This window comes from Lineus longissimus, chromosome 19, assembly GCF_910592395.1.
Source record: "Lineus longissimus chromosome 19, tnLinLong1.2, whole genome shotgun sequence".
NCBI classification, from domain to species: domain Eukaryota; kingdom Metazoa; phylum Nemertea; class Pilidiophora; order Heteronemertea; family Lineidae; genus Lineus; species Lineus longissimus.
In genome coordinates, this window is record NC_088326.1 from 8,913,421 (window position 1) to 8,933,444 (window position 20,024).

At 41.7% G+C, this 20,024-nt stretch overlaps 2 protein-coding genes across 3 annotated transcripts in view; one reads left to right on the forward strand and one right to left on the reverse strand.

Annotated features, from left to right (window-relative positions):
• LOC135503487 (WD repeat-containing protein 48-like) overlaps positions 1-19,992 on the reverse strand; it is a 36,295-nt gene extending 16,303 nt beyond the window's left edge. For both annotated transcript variants that reach the window (XM_064797099.1, XM_064797098.1), the window contains exons 1-5: positions 19,938-19,992; positions 18,716-18,932; positions 17,556-17,768; positions 16,097-16,287; positions 14,916-15,020 (exon numbers count right to left, since the gene is read on the reverse strand). In XM_064797099.1, coding sequence (XP_064653169.1) covers positions 14,916-15,020; positions 16,097-16,287; positions 17,556-17,768; positions 18,716-18,932; positions 19,938-19,988 — 777 coding nt within the window. In that variant the 5' untranslated portion in view covers positions 19,989-19,992. The remainder of the gene's footprint in view (positions 1-14,915; positions 15,021-16,096; positions 16,288-17,555; positions 17,769-18,715; positions 18,933-19,937) is intronic.
• On the forward strand, positions 1,446-15,005 carry LOC135503488 (sialin-like). The gene is made up of 10 exons (XM_064797100.1): positions 1,446-1,619; positions 5,118-5,314; positions 6,027-6,260; positions 7,253-7,436; positions 8,057-8,181; positions 8,814-8,966; positions 10,875-11,007; positions 12,532-12,687; positions 13,116-13,201; positions 14,196-15,005. Exons 1-10 carry the CDS (start codon positions 1,550-1,552, stop codon positions 14,442-14,444), a joined length of 1,587 nt encoding a protein of 528 aa, XP_064653170.1. The 5' UTR covers positions 1,446-1,549; the 3' UTR covers positions 14,445-15,005.
• Positions 19,993-20,024: the final 32 nt, after the last annotated feature.

The window sequence follows — 20,024 nt, forward strand, 5'->3', positions numbered from 1 at the left end:
TCTACTTTAACCTCAAATATCCATGCGACAAATCCAAAGAATACGTTGAAAAATACCGAAGTTTGCTTTGGCTTTTGTAGATTAGCCCTTTTCAATACCATGCAGTACCACAAACACAAAAATGCGCACCATTGATGCAGGTATAATTATTTCACATGTTTCAGGATATTCCATGTAATTGGCACCATCTAGCATCATCTTCTGCAGTTTCCAAACATTTTTTAACAGTCAAGGTAAGCACTGCATCCATCAGGAGCACCATGCGAAAAAAAACTAATCAAATTGATCAAGAGCGCATTTAATACTAATGTTGAAAATGTTAAAACAATTGAATTCAGTTATTTCAAATAACCAGTGGCAAACTGGAAAAGTAATGTTTTTAAGTGGTTGACAGATAATAACCTTCTGACTTCAAGCAATGTTAATGAGACTTTACATACACGAAGTGAAATTGTGCATTGGGAGAATTAGCACCGTCAATCTTGATGAACGTCCATGAATGGCCAAATTTGGTGTACACATAGAGGATACTTAGATTAATCCCTGCACAATAGAACCCTATACATCAAACAGCAAATTTTTAACTCTGACCTCTGTGACCTTGCAAACTAGGTCAATTCAAAAACCCTAGTGATATGTGATAAAACCTTATCAAACACACCCACCAAAAATCTTTTGTCATTGCAACAAACACTGGCTTCAATACAGCAGAAAACAGATGGCTGCCTGGAGACCAGAAAGTAAGTCAAATTGCGAAAACAAAATTGCGTCTGGGCATAATTCTGAAGGTATCATCACACCAAGTTTCAGTCAAATATTCCTCGCAGATACAAAATGTGCCCCTGTGGACAGAAGGACAGACTGACAGACGCATTAACAGACAGACGCCACTCAAATAGCTATTTGACTGGCTAAGTTGACGTTCATCAGCTGAGCTAAAAATACATTTCTTGATAATTAGGTCAATTGTCATAATCACTAGATGTTTCTAGGAGTCAATAAAAGCACAGGCAATGGGAGGAGCACATTGATCGCTGGGAATAGATGGTGCAGAAACTCCAACAACTTTCAGGGGTTACGGTTAGCGGTTGCAAGGATGAGTACATGAAAAATCTTTAAAGATATCTGCAGTCAGTGTAGAAGGCACACCAGAATATTATTGTAACATTTTGTACTCAAACTGGCAGGAAATGGATAGAGTGGCAGAGCATTGAAGGCAATGTTCCCCCACAGAAAGGCGCTGAGTCATGTCAACTACCATCTACCGCAAAAGCTCTAATGAAACACAAGGCCTTTCTGACCAAACTGCATTAACATGATTAATGAATTATCATGACCATCTAAACTATTTGTACTTTAAGTCTTTTGAATATTTGGCGTACACTGCTTGGCAGAGTTGTGCGATGACCTAAAAACTACTTGTTTCCCTGTGTCAACAATCACCAGCACATCATGTGGTGATGTGTTTCATTGAAAAGCTCAGAAGCATTGAGGTCTGTGCCACACACTGTTGAACAAAACTATCGAGGTACCTTGCAATCATAGCAAGATGACAGACCACGGGAAAGAAGACACTCCACTTATCAAACGTAATAAGCAAGTTGTCTTAACACCGAAAGGTAAATGGCTGTTTTTTTCATTCATGTTACCTGTGATATGTATGACAATCAACATTGATTGGCTTGACTTGATGTAAGGTGAGTAAAAAAACTTTCCTGTTCACAATTACCTTTCTGAAAAACAATACAGTGACCGTGACATTTAGACTTTCCCCGACTTTCTCGGACTTTCTCAATGTTCTGCAGAAGCTTTAGAAATTTCAAAATCTGTTGCAATTGTACTCATCTCACAGGTGAGAAAACAACCAAATGTGTTTAAGAGTAGCACAAAAATCAGTATTTTGCTCAGAATGCTGGTGGCTAAAAACTAACGACACCTCCAAAAATCTTAATGCATGTTCCTGGACTGAGAAAAATATTAAAAATTTCTAGGCTTGCCTTTGAGATTTTTAACTTTAAAGAGAGTGAGGTTTTTTACCCCCATAGCATGCATTTTCATTTGACGTCAATCAAATTAAGTAATTCACCACAAGCTAGGGCCAGGCTGCCTCAGTGTCAATTACAAATCACTATTTTGGCCGTGCAAAACGTTTCCTTGCATCATGTTCGTTTTTAGAACAGATGGAAGCAACAAAATTCAAACAAGGAACAGGGCATGATTCAAGGACATGAAGGAGGGTTTTTATAAACTCTTTTTCAAGATGGCCGACAGCAACCAAACATTTTGTTTATCCCCAGCATTGTATTGAGACACAGTGTGACAAGCAAAGTGTTGCTTGATACAGATATCCCCTAAAGACTTAAGTATTCCCAGTTTCAAAAACCTTTTCAAGCAAAAACTGTTTTCAGGAGAGTTTCTCTGGCGTATTGTATCAAAGGTGCCCTGGAATAATTATTTCTTACCAATTTGGTTGCTATGTAAGTTCTTACTTAATTGAATGATTGATTGATTGATTGATTGATTGATTTGTTTAAACTCTCATTCTGAGGTATCCATTTGAGTGTCAAAACGGAAATAAAAAAATTCACTCGGGGTACATCCTTGCACATGTATATGTCATGTGTGTATGTACAGTTTGTATTGAGTTATTTAGCGAACTTTGACCTCTGTGACCTTGAAAAGTAGGTCAAATCAAAAACTCGTATGATATGTGATGTATTCTTGCTAGCAGTACCTACCAAAAAAATGTCATGAAAATCCAACCAAAATCACGGATCCTATTTTGCATGCTTTAAGTTTTTGCATTACACCCCCTGGTGGCCAAACCAAGAATAATTTTGGAATGAAATTTGGTGTGGATTGCCCCAGGGCCCAAGGGTACATGTATAGCAAGTTTTAAGTCCAGACCTCAAGCGGTTATGAAACGTGCCGTGATAACATACCCAGACAATGGACGACTATGACAGACACAACGTCATCGCATGAGGTGAGCCAAAATATAACTAGATTGAAAAATACAACTGAATAGAGCATATGAAAAATATAGAAGGACAGAGTTGACGAAATGTGTGCAATCTGTATGATTGACCTACATGACCAACACAAATTGTGTATAATATTTTGAGTTGATTGTATATGTTGGCTCTGGTTCAAGGCTCATTATGATCATATTAATACATTGCCAATTCTGTAGCCAATTATTACGATTGATTAACTGTTAGAATTTAGGTGTCAAACTTCCCCCATGTAATTTTGTCCGATGTTCACAACGTCATCCCTGATGTTCTGTGACTGTGATTCTCTACCATGCACAGTGGGGGGGGGGGGGGGGGGGCACTCTCAATTACAGGCAGAGAGCATCCTTGTACGCAGAGATTTTGACAGTCACCCTCCAGCAGGAACAACAATTTAAAATATCCACACCCTTTTGCCAACAAATATTTCATCCCCTCCTAATGCTTGTATTCATTAGCATGATGGTATTCATATCATTCATGTCAGGGCACAAGATAACACCTGAAAAGTGTCTTTTGAAGCCTCAAACTTGGTCCAGGACCCTCACTTTTCAAACTCTAAACTTAGAAATCTGTTCCAGGACTCCTGAGATTTTGTCAAGAATTTAGTTTGACTCCCAAGTGGGAAAGTCTAGCTCGTGCCTTGTCATGGTTTACCTTTACCTTGGGTGAGGTCAAGTATTGGGTTTAAGCCAAAACCGAGTTAAAACCAAGTTTATCTCGGTTTAAAACCAACTCTCGGTCTTAATTTGACCACATAAAACTGCCCTAGGATTAAGACTAGATTGAAACCGAGATAAAATCTTAGATAAAACTAAGATAAAACCGTGCAGGCTTAAACTCAAGGATTTGCTGAATCAGTTCTCATGCATCATGCGCTGGTTTAGTCTCAAATGCCTCTCAATTGGTTCTCCGCTGTAGGCAGGCTTTCTTACAAAGTTGTCCCCTCTTTCCTGAGCAACAGCAACTATTATAGGTAGAGCAAACATGACTGCTGGTTTTATTCTGATATTTGACCCCAGCACAGTCTCAAGTCCTAGGAATTAAAACCGACCATGTACATTTTGGTAGTGCATTTTGCAAAACTTTTAGCTCTCTCATTTGATTGGATACATGTACCAATCTGGCCTACAGATCCATTTTTTAAATTGGGAACAATTTTTACGGGCAGTCCAATTTGCCCTGCTTTCATGATTTTCCAGTGACTGCAGCAATTGAATGAAGCATACCATCAGTCAGAAAGTAATCTTTTTTTAGATTAGAATGATTATGATATTTCAGTGATAGGCTCTATCACTTAAAGGGAACTGACACCGCCCAGCCAGTTCGTATGACCTCGTTTTCATTTCCCGCGTATCGGGTGATCAGAACGAGGCATGAATGAAACATGGCGCCTAGCTGTCAATCATTAAGTGACGTCACTACTATGGAATTTACTACGAAAACTCATGAATGAAAGATCGCATGACTCACGGCTGTTTTCTCGGAGTACAAGTCGGCCAAATGTTGGGCAACTTCATCATTTGTCTTCAAATTCAACTCCTTCCGTATTACTTTCCATATCGCCAGCATCTCACGCGAAATTCATAGCTGCTGATCGGCTTTTGAGACCTTTTTTGGTCGCCCCATTAGGCGAACTTTCGACATGATTCTCAATAATAACAAATTGAACTGCGCATGCTCGGGCACTGGGGGTGGAGCTACAAATCTGAGCTCGAACAGGAAGTTGGAAGTTTGACTTTCTCGGGCGGTGAAAGTCGAAAAGTTGACTAAACCGCTCGGCGGTTCCAGTTCCCTTTAACTGTTGCATCCTCTCAAATTACCAATTTTTACCCCAAAGTTTGCAACAACTGTGTGGCACAATGTTACAATGATTGTAATTTATCTATGCACTTTCGATTCTCAGAATTACATATCAACGTCACAACCCCAGGTTCCTCATTGAAATCTGTGTCAATGAGATGACAAAAACATGACGACTTGGATGGGACAAATAGGATGTTACATCTGTACAACACACTGTTTTGACATTCAAGGCACACGCTTTTTGTCCAACATGGCACTGCACGTCAGGTATAGATTGTTCTACACCTTGAATTTCAGGACCTGACGGGTGCTTCCAGCAACGCTACATCTTGTCCTGCCTGGCCTTCTTCGGCTTCTTCAATGTATTTGCGTTGAGGGTGAATCTGAGCGTGGCACTTGTTGCCATGGTGAATCAGACCAAACTCAGGCTCAGCGTGAACACATCAGATGAGTGCGACTACGAGAGGAAAAATCAGACGGATCCACTAAATTCAGTAAGTTTTATTAAATCCTATCATACATTTATACACAAAACCTTTTCCCATTGTTTTCCTGAGTTGGAATGGTAAAATCTTGTACCCCGTTCCACATAAGGTTTAGGCTGAATGTCCATCCATATAATTTGTCACCTTTGGCAATGAACAGTCATTTAAAGGGGGACTATAGGCAAGGGGTTAAATTGGCCGTCTTAAGGTGAATAATATGCACAGTAACTTATCCTATCTCATATAACTAAACCTATCTTAAGGTGACTATAAACATGCACACTGGGTTATGTTTTATTCACCATTAAACATATCCCTCGTACAAACGTGAATAGTTTGGACATCATTAAAGACGGGAGAGACCCCTATTGGCGACTTTGTCTAACTTTATCTTACCTATTAAGCTGCTGCCTCTAGTGTCCCTTTAAGTTTTGCTGGCATGCGAGATTGTGATATACAACTGACTTGTTTCCTATCAGAGCTTATTTGGGTTTCAGGGGTGGGAAGTGAGATCATTCAAGAGTAGAAAAGGCAGCTCCATGATGCTCAAGACAAACAACTTTAGTTTGAAGAACCTGGCGTGCCTAAGACAGACATGCGCACAAAACAAAGAATGGATACACTACCCTTGACACACAAAGCTTTGAAATCACACTCTCAGAAGTGCTAGATCTAATGAGTCTGTTGGGGTGTATACTGTTAACTTTAACTTATTTTCAAGCGAGGGGAGTTCAACTGGAGCCCAGAAACACAGGAACTCATCCTTGCAGCATTTTATTACGGTTACATCATCACCCAAATCCCAGGAGGACTACTTGCAGAGAGATATGGTGGAAAGTGGCCATTTGGTATTGGTGTTTTGGCTACAGGAGTTTTGACGCTTCTCTCACCCATCGTAGCAAAGACAAGTGTCTACCTGTTCATAGCTCTGAGGGTTGCTGTGGGTTTGTGTGAGGTAAGACTATGCAACAGGTCAACATCGCAGGAAAGTGGCCCTTGATTGGTAATATGTGACCCGTCACAGCAAAACCAGGCGCATGTCGCACAGAAGATGAGCCTTAATGACACCAGGAGATAATGGAAGAAGTTGATGTGCTCATATTTCACAAAAGGCAGACAATAGAGAAATGAACAAACAGTCCGTCTCAACCTGCCAAACTCAGAGCGACATGCGCCTGGTTTTGCTGTGATGGGTCACATATGATAGGGGCGATTCCAGGGGAGGGCTCTTGGGTGAGAACTCCCCCTATATGTCCACAGTGACCACTTTTCAAAAAAGGCATTCTGGGGTGCCCAAGTTACTGCACGACACTGATGATTTTAGTAAATTTATTAACCCTTTCGCTGTGTCAACCTTTTTTCGGCCGTCGCCGCCATGACAGTCGATACCAGTGATGAACAGTAGAGCTGACTTTTATCGCGACAGTCGGAACTATTCAAAAGTGTTGCCATTTATACTATCAGGATGAAACTAATTATCCCCAAGTGTGTATGGCGCGCTTAGAGAGGGTGCGACCATGTGCTGGTAAATTTGTATTTTAGATGGGTATGACGCGATATGCACGTCACGAGTAGGATATGGGACCATGTACCTGACATGCTAAGCACGTCATCCGCAGCAAAAGGGTTAATGAGCATACGGTTAGGCCATTTTTCTTGTGATGTACACAAAAATTTCAAAAACTTGGGGTAAAGATGCATTCATTGCATTTGGATATAAACCTGATTTGCCAGGTTTGAATGCGTGCATTTTCTATCTATGATGATTTTTATCATCTTTTTAAAAAACTTGCATTGAGGATGATGATACGTTTCAACATCATGATGCAAATGTACTGTTGTATACATCGTCTATTGAAGAGAAGTCATTGATACTAAAACTGCACACCAAGTAGTTACATCATTTTGAATTGTATTTTATGATAGCTTTTCATCTTCTGTGTGTAGGGTTTGACGTTTCCGTCCATCCATTCGATGATGGGAAAGTGGGTACCTCCCCTTGAGAGAAGTCGCCTCGTCTCATTAGCATATTCTGGTATGCAAATCGGTGTGGTGGTGTCTCAGCCAATCTCTGGCCTTCTCTGTCAGTACGGCTTTGCAGGAGGATGGCCATCGGTTTTCTATGTTTTTGGTAAGGCCAAACCAATGGTTTTCGTGTATAGTGGGTGGTCTGCATTAGCTCAAAAGGAAACTCAGCTGGAACTGTTAGCAGAGAAGGAAGAGTTCAGCCTCCTTAATGTATTTCAAGCAACCCAGTCACATTGCCGGACCCTAAACATATCTTATACTATTGAGAAAACCTCACTACTTTCATTTATTTCTGAAAATGGATTCATTTCCCCAAATATGCCGAACCCCTTGAGATGGAGTCGTCAGAACTGCATGCTTTACACAATTGAGATACATCACAAGTAACAACCCCTATAAGTATGTGTTGTATGAATTGTATTTTATGTATGAATTGTATTGTATGTATTGTATTGTATGTATGAATTGCATTGTATGAATTGCATTGTATGAATTGCACTATATGAATTGCATTGTATGAATTACATTGCATTGTATAAATTGCATTGTATTGTATGAATTGCATTGTATGAATTGTATTGTATGTATGTATTGTACGTTTATGCATTGTACTGAATGTACAATACATCGGTGATACCAAAGCATTGTACATTCAGTACACTCAAACAGCCCTTAAATGAGCCCAAAACCTATTCTGAAATATTTTTATTGTTGTCTCATCAGGACTCTGCGCATGTGTGTGGTTTATTTTCTGGTGTTTCCTTGTGTACGACTCGCCATACACCCACCCCAGAATCTCAGCAGAGGAAAAGGAATATATCCTCACATCTATTGGTGACTGTGAAAAGGTAAATACAAATACTCGATCAATCAGACAACAAAGAATGGCAAGAGTAACTGCAATATCATTTAAGAGGACAGAGAAACACCACCATCCTCACCTTATCCTAGAACCACATTTTGACTGGAGTGGAAGAGGTCTTTTTGACATGGTGGATCAGCTCAAGAACACCCAAATCGACTCAACAATGGTGTAATGCAGCAGTCGATGCGAACCATGTACCCCCTTGTTCAAGGATCAACGCTAGAGCGACATCTCATTGACGACAAACCCTAGGAAGTTCCAAATTTTTTTCTACCGACTATTTCCTGGTGACCAGTTAAGAAAATCATGATGACAGATCATCAACACCGTAGACTTATTATCAAAGTTATACATCTGTCCATTTTTGGTCCCCCAGGTGTGATTTCATAGGGGAACTAGGTACCAAGTTTCAAGTTGATAGCTCCAGTCGTTATAAAAGGTGCCTTGCTAACGGACGACGACAACAACTGATGCTACGCCATGAGTTAAGCTCTCCTCTCTGGAGGTCAGCTAAAAGGTTGGATATAGATAAGAGTGATATCCACCACATAGGGCAGATTCACTGGAAGAGGTGATCTAGAGATAAACCCTCCAATATTTGTTGCATGATTTCAGCATCAAGAACCCACTCCCTGGAGACATATTCTCCGCTCCCGCTCAGTTTGGTGTCTGGTTGTGACGCACATGTGTGGCTCTTATGGATATCACTGCCTACTCACCAACCTGCCAACCTACATGAAGACAATCTTACATTTCAACATGAATGAGGTGAGAAAGCTTACTTACGTCTAAACAGCTACTAGAACCAGGAACCTTAATGATGGAGACCTTTGCCAATGACATACGCATACAGATGCCCTTTTCAGTTGAGAAGTGTTTATGCAGCAATCAGGGTGTCCGCCAGAGGAAATGAAATGGCCAGGGCCATTGTGCTCACCTCATGTGGAGGAAAGATGGATAAAGAGCATGGTATTGTGTCATGTAGTGTTAGGTTTGATGTAGGTCCAAGCAATTACAATTTCCCCAAAATGGCCAATTTACAGTACATTCGACCTCTGTGACCTTGAAAAGTAGGTCAAATCAAAGAAGACCCGGGTGACACATTGAATGGTTGTTAGAATTAGATGTACCTATGATATAAAATTGGTGCCAATCGGGCAAGTCATTACTAGGAATAATGGCATTTTGAAGAATTTAGGATTTGGCCCCCTCCCTGGAGGCCAAACGGCAAATCAGATCGCACCAAACTTCGGTACCTGAGATCACCTGACCAAGGGGTACATGTGTACTTAATTTGTGATCAATAGTCATTGCAGTTAAGAAACGTGCCATAGTTACGGCCTGACGGCGAATTTTCGCCATTTGACCTCTGTGACCTTGACAAGAAGGTCAAATTAAAAACCTGTGTGACATATACTGTATGGTGGTTAGATGTACCCATGATATCAAATTGGTGGCAATCGGGCAAGAAGTTAAGGAATAATTACATTATTAAGGTTTTTGGATTTTGCCCCCTGGTGGTCAAGTGGTGAATCATATTGGACCAAACTTCGGTCCCTGAGATCACCTGACTAAGGGGTACATGTGTACCAAATTTGGTATCAATAGTCATTGCAGTTTAGAAACGTGCCATCGTTACATCCTAACGGCCAATTTACACCATTTGACCACACCATTTGGTCAAATCAAAAACCCGGAGGATATATGATGCACCTTTGCTAGAAGTACCTACCATATTTTTTTCAAAATTTCCCGACTACTATTAAGGGAGATATTGCATATTTTCACTTTTAACGTTTGGCCCCCTGGTGGCCAAACCATGAAACGAATCGGACCGAAACTTGGTCTCCAAGGTGTCATTACATAAGGGTACATGTGTACCAAGTTTCAACTCAATAGCTCTAACAGTTACGAAACGTGCCCTGCTAACGGACGACGGACGACGACGACGACGACGACGACGACGACGACGACGGACGACGGACGACGGACGCCACGGTATGGGATAAGCTCACCTCTGCTAAGAGGTGAGCTAAAAATGGGTAAAATTACGTACCCAAAATAAAACCTAGGCCTAGGGTAAAGATACCTACCCAAAAAAATCAGTTTGAAAAAGAAAATTAGTGAATATAGGCCTACATGTATATGAATGAAGACTACATAATGAATGCAACTGTGATTAGAGAGTCAGAGTCAAGTTAGTGAGCCACATTAAGCAATCCAGATATCAAAGACCCGACTCAAAGCCAGTCACAACCCCATAGTCTCTGGCTTCGCTGGTCACTTTCAGTCCGTACCCAAAATATTTGTTTCTGGTGGAAACCCTCGACAGTGACGAGTGAAACAGTCAAGCCGGTTTAATATTTATTTCACGTCACAGCAATGAACTCCAACTAGTGATTTACTGGCGCACACCTCTGCTACAAAGACTGCTAGACGTCAGAACACTTTAGAAACGAAGGGCCAAATTCATAAAGGGCGTTTAGCTTAAAACAGCGTTTAACTACTGAATAGACAGATTCTGGCCCTTCATGCAAATCTTCACAGAATATGAATAGGCCCTGAAATTGATTAGAGAGAAGTTGTACATGTCTAACCCTTAAACGCCCTTTATGAATTTGGGCCGAAATATCTGGAAAATCACTCCTCAAAAACTGACCAATATCTATATTTCAGAATGCTTTTCTCTCCTCTCTGCCATACCTGATGTCGTTCATGACACAATGGATTGCTGGAGCCATCGCCGATTTCTTGATAACCAAGAGAATCCTTTATACCGTCACTGTCAGGAAACTATTTACATCGCTGGGTAAGACATTTCAAACTGTTTTACTTTCAGAGGCATTCCCAAAAGGATTGAATATAGACATTTAACCCTTTCAAAGTGTCTTCATGGACGGATATGTCACATTTAACCTCTGTTCAACCATACTATCATCAAGATATTTTTTAAAGAAAGTATCTATACATCTCTATCTGCACAGTTGACATAGAAATGTCAAGTTGCAGGTTAGTTAGTGATCAATACCTCTACCAAATTTCAGCTCATAATTTTGATCTAGGCCTATAAACATTTTAATATTTCAACTGGTATTGCGCAATGTCATGTAGGCCTATTGCAAAAATCACCAGATAGTCAAGTTCGACTATGTGCAGCATGAACAATGCAGGAAGTTTCCACTCCGTCGTTGGATTCTAATGTTTCCTGGATTGAGATGGGCTTGATCACTCAATGTCACAGTTAAGACAGTGGAAAGATCGATTTACCAAATTAAAGAGGATTTCACACACCGACAATTCAGTCTACTTTTTATATTTTCTCGGGCGGTGAAAATGAACTGTCTCATTTCCTATTCTTAAGTCTGTCACAGATCAGTTAGCTAGATTAGGCCTGCTGAACATGTGGATAATAGGGTTCCATCAGTAAGCTAGATTAGGCCTGCTGAACATGTGGACAATAGGGTTCCATCAGTAAGCTAGATTAGGCCTGCTGAACATGTGGACAATAGGGTTCCATCAGTAAGCTAGATTAGGCCTGCTGAACATGTGGACAATAGGGTTCCATCAGTAAGCTAGATTAGGCCTGCTGAACATGTGGACAATAGGGTTCCACCAGTAAGCTAGATGAGGCCTGCTGAACATGTGGACAATAGGGTTCCATCAGTACCTTGCGTATGACTTGATGTTGCTTTGATATCTCTACAGAGGTGAGAGAAGTGCATTGGTCTGTCGTAGGAAATACACTTTAACATGACCTCTGAGTTTAGATATGTGGTGGTGGATTCGATTCCTAGATGGAGCACGGCTTCAGATGGGTAAAAGACGACTCTCTGAGCGACAGCACAGAGTATCTCATATATTACATTACAAGTCACCCAATACAGTAAAACCTCTCTACTAAGAACCCCCTCGGGACTGACAGGTGATGTCCTTAATAGAGAGGTGTCCTGATTATTAGAAAGATCACATTGAATGAAAACTACCAATTTAGGACCAAAACTAGTGTCCTTAATAGAGAGGTTGTCCTGATTAGAGAGGTGTCCGCTAAGAGAGGTTCCATTGTATTGTTTACAGAGCTAACCATTTGTGACCCGTAACAGCAAAACCAGGCGCATGTCGCACAGAAGATGATCCTAAATGACACCAGGAGATAATGGAAGAAATAGGTGTGCTCGTATTTCACGAAAGGCAGACAATAGAGAAATGAACAAACAGTCCGTCTCAACCTGCCAAGCTCAGAGCGACATGCGCCTGATTTTGCTGTGACGGGTCACATTTAATACCCAGTTGACTCTCAACTCAGTACCATTCACTAATTGTTTCATTTCTACAGGTATGTTTGGTCCTGCTGCATTTCTTTTTGCTGCTGGATACGTGGGTTGTAACTACGCTGCAGCCGTCATCCTTCTCACCCTCAGTATTTCAATGAATGGATTTGCTGTCCCGGGATTCCTGACAAATATTGTCGAAATTGCGCCAAAGTTTGCTGGTAGGTATACAGCATGGTCAGACAGTAACAGGGCTTTGGAGCCCAAGTGCTTCATCACTGGCTTTCTACACCAATGCTCTTTGTTCAAAGCTGGGCCAGGAATTTGTCGACAACTGAAGCTGACAAGCAAATTCGTCATCCCATTGCATACACAGTTTGGAACTAAAACAACTACATTTGGCTCCAAGAAATCTCTATTAAGATCATAAAATAAACTTTCGTCTGAACATTTCAGTGACAGTGTAAGGGGAGGCGTTACTCTCTTGGATAATCTGAGTTGGGCCATGTCCCTTCACTCCCGAAAAAAAATTCTGCATATGTATTAGGTCCATTAGTATATAGTGGCATATTTTCAGAGTGCGTCTAATAAAGTTCAAAAGTTCTGTGGATCTATGTCTGACTCTGCATTATATCTGACTCTGTTGTAGGATCAGTGAACGGGCTCGTCAATACGTTTGGCACTGCAGCGGGAATAATATCTCCAGCAGTAGTTGGAGCACTCACCAACAACAATGTAAGTAAGGCAAACGTCTTAATGCATGGCTTTATGACGGGGATAAATCATCCGTCCTTCCATGGATATACGTAGTCCTTGGAGACTCCCCATCGTAGATCCATGCATGGAACCCATGGTCGTAGCTACCAGGGGCCCATCATTGATCAATGGATGGAATCTGTTTTTTGATGGGCCATCAAAAGATTTATCTACCCTGGGCCATCATAGAATCTATGATGGGATCCGTGTGTAAAATGTGGAGAGTGAAAATCATCATAGATCCGTGCATGGGCCCATCATTGATCGATGGATCGAAACCGTTTTTTGACGGGCCATCAAAAGATTTATCTACCCTGGATCTACCATGGGCCATCATAGAATCTATGATGGGATCCGTGTGTAAAATGTGGTTTGTGAAAATCATCATAGATCCGTGCATGGGCCCATCATTGATCGATGGATCGAAACCGTTTTTTGACGGGCCATCAAAAGATTTATCTACCCTGGATCTACCATGGGCCATCATAGAATCTATGATGGGATCCATGTGTACAATGTGGTTTGTGATTATTATCATAGATCCATGCATGGACCATCAATGATCAGTGCAACTTTTGCCTATGAATAAATATGTGACCCTTTCAGCAAAACCAGACGCATGTCGATCTGAGCTTGGCAGGTTGAGATGGACTGTTTGTTCATTTCACTATTGTCTGCCTTTTGTGAAATATGAGCACATCAATTTCTTCTATTATCCCCTGGTGTCATCTAGGCTCATCTTATGTGCGACATGCGACTTGGTCATTTATATGACCTGCATACCTGACATGACCTCAAAGATGTGTAGAGGCTTTGGAGTATGTGCTCTGTAAAACTGTCTGTTTTCTCTCATTGTTTATGTCAAAACCATCATCAGAATTTGTTCCAATCGCAAGCTTGTGTTTGTGTGACTTACATGTGTTTCACCAAACCCATTCCGGAGACCAAATAAAAATGAATTCCTTTTTTTCAGCAAACGCAAGGGCAATGGAGAATCATTTTCATCATAGCAAGTTGTACAGCCATCTTTGGTGGAATAGTCTACATCATCTTTGCAAAAGGAGAGCGAGAGTTTTGGAGCTACAGTCGCAAATCTGTCATTTATTATCATGGACTTTCAGATAAGGAACGGGCGAGGCTCTTATCAATAGCAAGGAAAAATCATTGCAAAACAGTAGAGACTAACAACAAGGAATATGGGACTTGTGAGACAATTGATTAAGGATGATAGTCTCATAGCTGAACTCCTGAAACTTTATACACCAATAGATGATATCACTACGAAATGATATCACTACCCAACAAGGTGAAAAAATAATTTGATAAGTCTATTTAGTTATCATTTCTTAAAATTTGTCACAGTTTTACTTGCCCGGCCAATACTTGGCGGACAGTACTAAACAGCCTTTGAAAACTTCCAATGGAAATAGTTTTAAAAAGAAGGGCCTAAAATAGAAAACTGGAGGCCACCAGAAAACTGTAAACTGCCAAATTTTCACACGCTTTTTTCCCCCGACGAAAATACCTGTGATTCACTAAAAGAAAGACATTTCGGGGTCCCCCAAAATAAAAATCAGAAAAATATTTTTAAAAGTTTTAGTTTTCTTTTGCGATTTCCCGAAAATGATGAGGCGCGAAATCTTGGCTGTTCACCGCATGAGACGGTTATTGAAATGTATTCATGGATGTTTACCTGTAATGCCCACACTCCTTCATCATGCACCCGTATCGTTGCCACGCACCTCTGCTGACCCAGGGACCACAACCGCACGGTACCATCCGAGCTGCCAGATAAACACTGAAACAGACGCAACACAACATCTTACAATTCATTAGCAAGGTGGGTGAAGGTATTGGTTTACCTTTGCAACACAATAAAAACACGACCCTTCCATCAGTGTTAGAGGGTAAATCAGTCTCAGATACAAATAATGAATGCGGGCCTTACGCCCCACAAAACGAACTAATCTTTTGTCTGTTTCTTTGTGTCGTCATTTCCTTTCCAGGTAAGCACCGTATTTTTCTCAGGCAAACCGATACCTTTAGCCACTGTGTGTGATTAGGTATTGCAGGCAGTGCAAAAGTTTTCACAAATCTCCCTGCCTTTTTCAAAAATAAAGGCACTACAACCTGAGCATTTCTGACCAGTACCTAGTTTTACCTGGGTGGAGTAAGACAACTTAGACAACGCCACCTGCATCGAGTCTCACGCCAGTGATGAGCCAGGGACCTATTGACCGCGAGTCTGAAAGTCCAAGCCACTGCACCACAACGGCTCATAACTAAGTGCCAGCCGAAATGGATGAGCCAGGGACCTATTGACCGTTAGTCTGAAAGTCCAACCCACTACAACACAACGGCTCATAACTAAGTGCCAGCCCAAATGGATGAGCCAGGGACCTATTGACCGCTAATCTGAAAGTCCAACCCACTACAACACAACGGCTCATAACTAAGTGCCAGCCCAAATGGATGAGCCAGGGACCTATTGACCGCTAATCTGAAAGTCCAACCCACTACAACACAACGGCTCATAACTAAGTGCCAGCCCAAATGGATGAGCCAGGGACCTTTTGACCGCTAGTCTGAAAGTCCAACCCACTACAACACAACGGCTCATTACTAAGTGCCAGCCCAGATGGATGAGCCAGGGACCTATTGACCGTTAGTCTGAAAGTCCAACCCACTACAACACAACGGCTCATAACTAAGTGCCAGCCCAAATGGATGAGTCAGGGACCTATGGACCGTGAGTCTGAAAGTCCAACCCACTACACCACAACGGCTCATAAGCACCAGCCCAGAAATTATTGCAAGACATGCTTAGTTGAAAGGAAATAATACTGATAATCATTGATCGATAATGATACCAACCTGCGTTCCATCTCTGTTTAGTACCAACGCTTTGACATTATCACTGTGACCCTTCAGCTTCATCAGCTTCTGACACGTTCTCGGGTCCCACACTCGCAGCACCTTCTCCGTAGATCCAGACACGATCACAGTACCGGGTTGATTCATGGCCAAACTGTATATGGAGTCTTTGTTTCCATTTAAAGATGATGCTGAAATATGGAAGAGTCACGACTGAATACTATACTAGCAACAGACTGAAAGGATGACAATATGATGACTTCAACTGACATCAAACTTGATTTTTCAGTCCTGATATTTAGACATAGAAATGAAAAAGCTCCCTCCCCATCTCACGAAACAGGGACCACTGTGATCACAATGACTTACTAGCAACAGTAAGGATGACAATATGACGACTTCAATTGACATCAAACTATATTTTCCAGTCCTGATATTTAGACAAAGGGACCACTGTGATCACAATGACAGAATAGCAACAGTAAGGATGACAATATGACGACTTCAATTGACATCAAACTAGATTTTCCAGTCCCGATCTTTAAAAAAAAGAAATGAAAAAGCCCCCCTCCCCCATTTCAGGAAGCAAGGACCACTGTGATCACAATGACTTACTAGCAACTGTAAGGATGACAATATGACGACTTCAATTGACATCAAACTGGATTTTCCAGTCCTGATATTTAGAAAAAGAAATGAAAAAGCCCCCCCCCATCTCAAGAAGCAAGGACCACTGTGATCACAATGACAGAATAGCAACAGTAAGGATGACAATATGGCGAGGTCAATTGACATCAAACTGGATTTTCCAGTCCTGATATTTAGAAAAAGAAATGAAAAAGCACCCCCCCATCTCAAGAAGCAAGGACCACTGTGATCACAATGACTTACTAGCACCAGTAAGGATGACAATATGATGACTTCAATTGACATCAAACTATATTTTCCAGCCCTGATATTTAGACAAAGAAATGAAAAAGCCCCCCTCCCCCATCTAAGGAAGCAAGGACCACTGTGATCACAATGACTGTGAGCAAGGACACTTCTGTTATTGACATATGAGACTCTGTCAAGTAACTCCTCAAACATCTTGATGTCAAAAACAGACGTCGGCCATGTTTTGGAAGATGACGTCATACCATGTAAAATCCGAGAAGGACATCCTCATGTCACCGACGGGTCGGGTACTTGTGAAATTTACGCACCTCAGCGAAATAAAGGGCGTATGACGTAACATACAATTCTGTGACGTCGTACGATGTAAATGGCGGCCTCCATGGACCAGTGCGGTTTTTATGGCGGGAATTGCCAGCCAAACGTAAATGGGCCCACAGAAGTCATATACGACCTGATATCTGCTCAGACGATTCTGGGTCGTTTTAAATGCTCGCTGTGACTACAGAAATGAAAAGCAGTGTGGCTCTAATCTACTTACTCTTTAAGTCCATCAGATACTTACTTGTGACTGTATTATTAGAAGCGGTAAGTGCCGTGAGAGTATTGACATCCCACAAGAATATGGCGCGGTCGAGGCCGGCCGACGCCACCTGCTCTTTATCCTTGGCGTAGGCTAATGCTTTCACATAGTCCTTGTGTGTGCGGAGTGTGGACATGCAGAAGCCCTTGTGGGCATTCCATACCTTCACTGTGGTATCACTGGAGGCCGAGATCACTGAAATCAAACAAACTCACATTCGTGATAGGGCAATTTTACAGACAAATTGGGACTAGTATTATGTTCACTATCATTAATTATAAATTCTTGCACTTAAATGGCTTTAATCATCATGTTGAAGTTAAAGTGAAGTACTGTATAGAGCCCCTAGCTTTTCGGATTCTCCAAAATGGAAATGAGGCCTGGGTCCACGACTGGTCAGAGAGTTACATGTAGATGTACAGTCATGACAGTAGATGCTTTCTAGAAGGTGTAAAGAAGGGCAACAAAGGGGAGTGGGGCCAAACGTGGCATGTCCTACCTAACAAAAGACTAACGTTTCTAAATTTGCCAACACTAACTATAGATTAATAGAAGAGAGAGCGGTGATTGTATTGAACTGTTCAAGTGTGTCAAAGGTATGTAAGACTAGTCTGTAGTGATAAGCTAGAAAGAGGACACCATTACAAACTTGACAAATTGCGCTTCGATACAATCATCACGTGACCCCCCCCACGTATTGGGTCAGCCGGTATCCCTTTTGTATCACCGACGATAAAGGGAAACAAACCAAGTAGGAACACAGCCACAGGAGGACAAAGCATGTTTCAGTTTGGCGTGCAAGAATGTCGCAGGGAAAATGGATGAACAGGCTTCACGCATCATGTCACTGACTGCCATAAGAATATTAGAACCTCCCTTAGCGGCACCTCTCTACTAAGGACACTAGTTTTAGTCCCAAATTGGTTGTTTCCATTTAATTTGACCTCTCTAATCAGGACACCTCTTTATTAAGGACAGCACTTGTCAGTCCCGAGGGTGTCCTTAAAAGAGAGGTTCTACTGTAGGTACTATTATACTACTACATTTTCCTAATCAAATGTTCAAAATTGCTTTTTACTTGTTAAGTAATCCTTTTTCCACCCTCAAGTTTGAAACATGGAGAAGTCCAACAAGATACTCACAAGTTCTCCCTCCACAACACAGCACGACATCATTCACCCAGTCTGTGTGGTGCTCCATTGACTGGAAATATGGATCCTTGGTATTTTTGGTGTTCCATATTCTGATGATGGAGTCGCGACCGGCAGAATAAAGTCTATTGAGTGACTGGTCAAACTGAAGGGCGTTCACCCCTGACCTGTGACATCGTTCCACTTCATCACGGATCACAAATGACACCTGCAGATAAACAAAACAATAACAAGAGTGTACACTGTAATGTTATTTTGTCAATAATTTCTCACTCTCGGGACATTTCTTTTTAAATCGGTGAAACGGGTCACACTAAACAGCATCCACCAGGTTTAAAAGCTGTGCGTTTTTCCATGGTAGTCATGAAACAATCACCATTGCAGAGGGGTATTGAGCAGGTTTTGCTTCTATCGGCAGAAAACATGCGGTTTTTCCCACCATTTTCACTTGATGACGTCACGACATGCATCATTGCATGCGTAGAACGAGCAGACGATCGTCTGCATGGAAGCCAAACACATCAAACAATTTCCTGATGCAGTACCGAGATGACATCTGGTGTTATGACGGAGAACTAACCATTTCATTCTGGAACGAGTTTGGCAGGAAACGGGTGGGAAGTTGTGGTCGTTCAAGAACGAGTTTGGCAGACAAAGAGTTAATCAGACTTTTTTGGCCGACAGTTTGGCCATCTGATGCTCTATGCTGATAGTAGCATGCAGCATCCTTGATGCTGGCGGCTCATGTGGTCACATGACCATGGGCGTGCACTTCAATCGATCAATCGGGAATAGTGGTCAATTAGTCAAAAAGTCTTTCGGAAAGCGGTTCAGCCAATCAATCGTAGGCCTAGTTCGACTGATTTAGAGATTACGGCCAATCAAAGTGATTTGCTCCAACTGGTCACTTATGTCAGTGCTGGGGGGGGGGGGGGGGGGGGGGGGGAGTTGTCAGTCGATAGGAGGGGGGGGGGGCATTTAGCTCTGTAATTAAAATTTCAAGTGTCTGTGACTTGAGTCGAGATTTCCGAGCTCGGAGTGCCATCTGCATCATCATGCATTATTTTGATTTTCGGAGTGTCATTTTGATTTGCCTTATCTCGACCAAAAACCGATATTGACGGTATTTTTCGCAGTGGCTGTTGTACTAGTGTGATCTTAACTATCACATCTTGCTTTCTAGATAAAAAATTATCAAATTTGTACCAATTACCTGGACTTTTTTCCTCGATGTCCCACTGGATTGCCTGTGATGGCTGGCCATTTCTGCAAGCACCGCGAAAAACGTCATCGGTTTTTG

Bases quoted from the DNA above. Each gene is read 5' to 3' on its own strand.
- LOC135503488 (XM_064797100.1), top strand. From the start codon at position 1,550: ATGACAGACCACGGGAAAGAAGACACTCCACTTATCAAACGTAATAAG. The intron at 7,437-8,056 runs GTAAGGCCAAAC...TTGTCTCATCAG, and splicing joins ATCGGTTTTCTATGTTTTTG to GACTCTGCGCATGTGTGTGG. The intron at 13,202-14,195 runs GTAAGTAAGGCA...CCTTTTTTTCAG, and splicing joins GAGCACTCACCAACAACAAT to CAAACGCAAGGGCAATGGAG.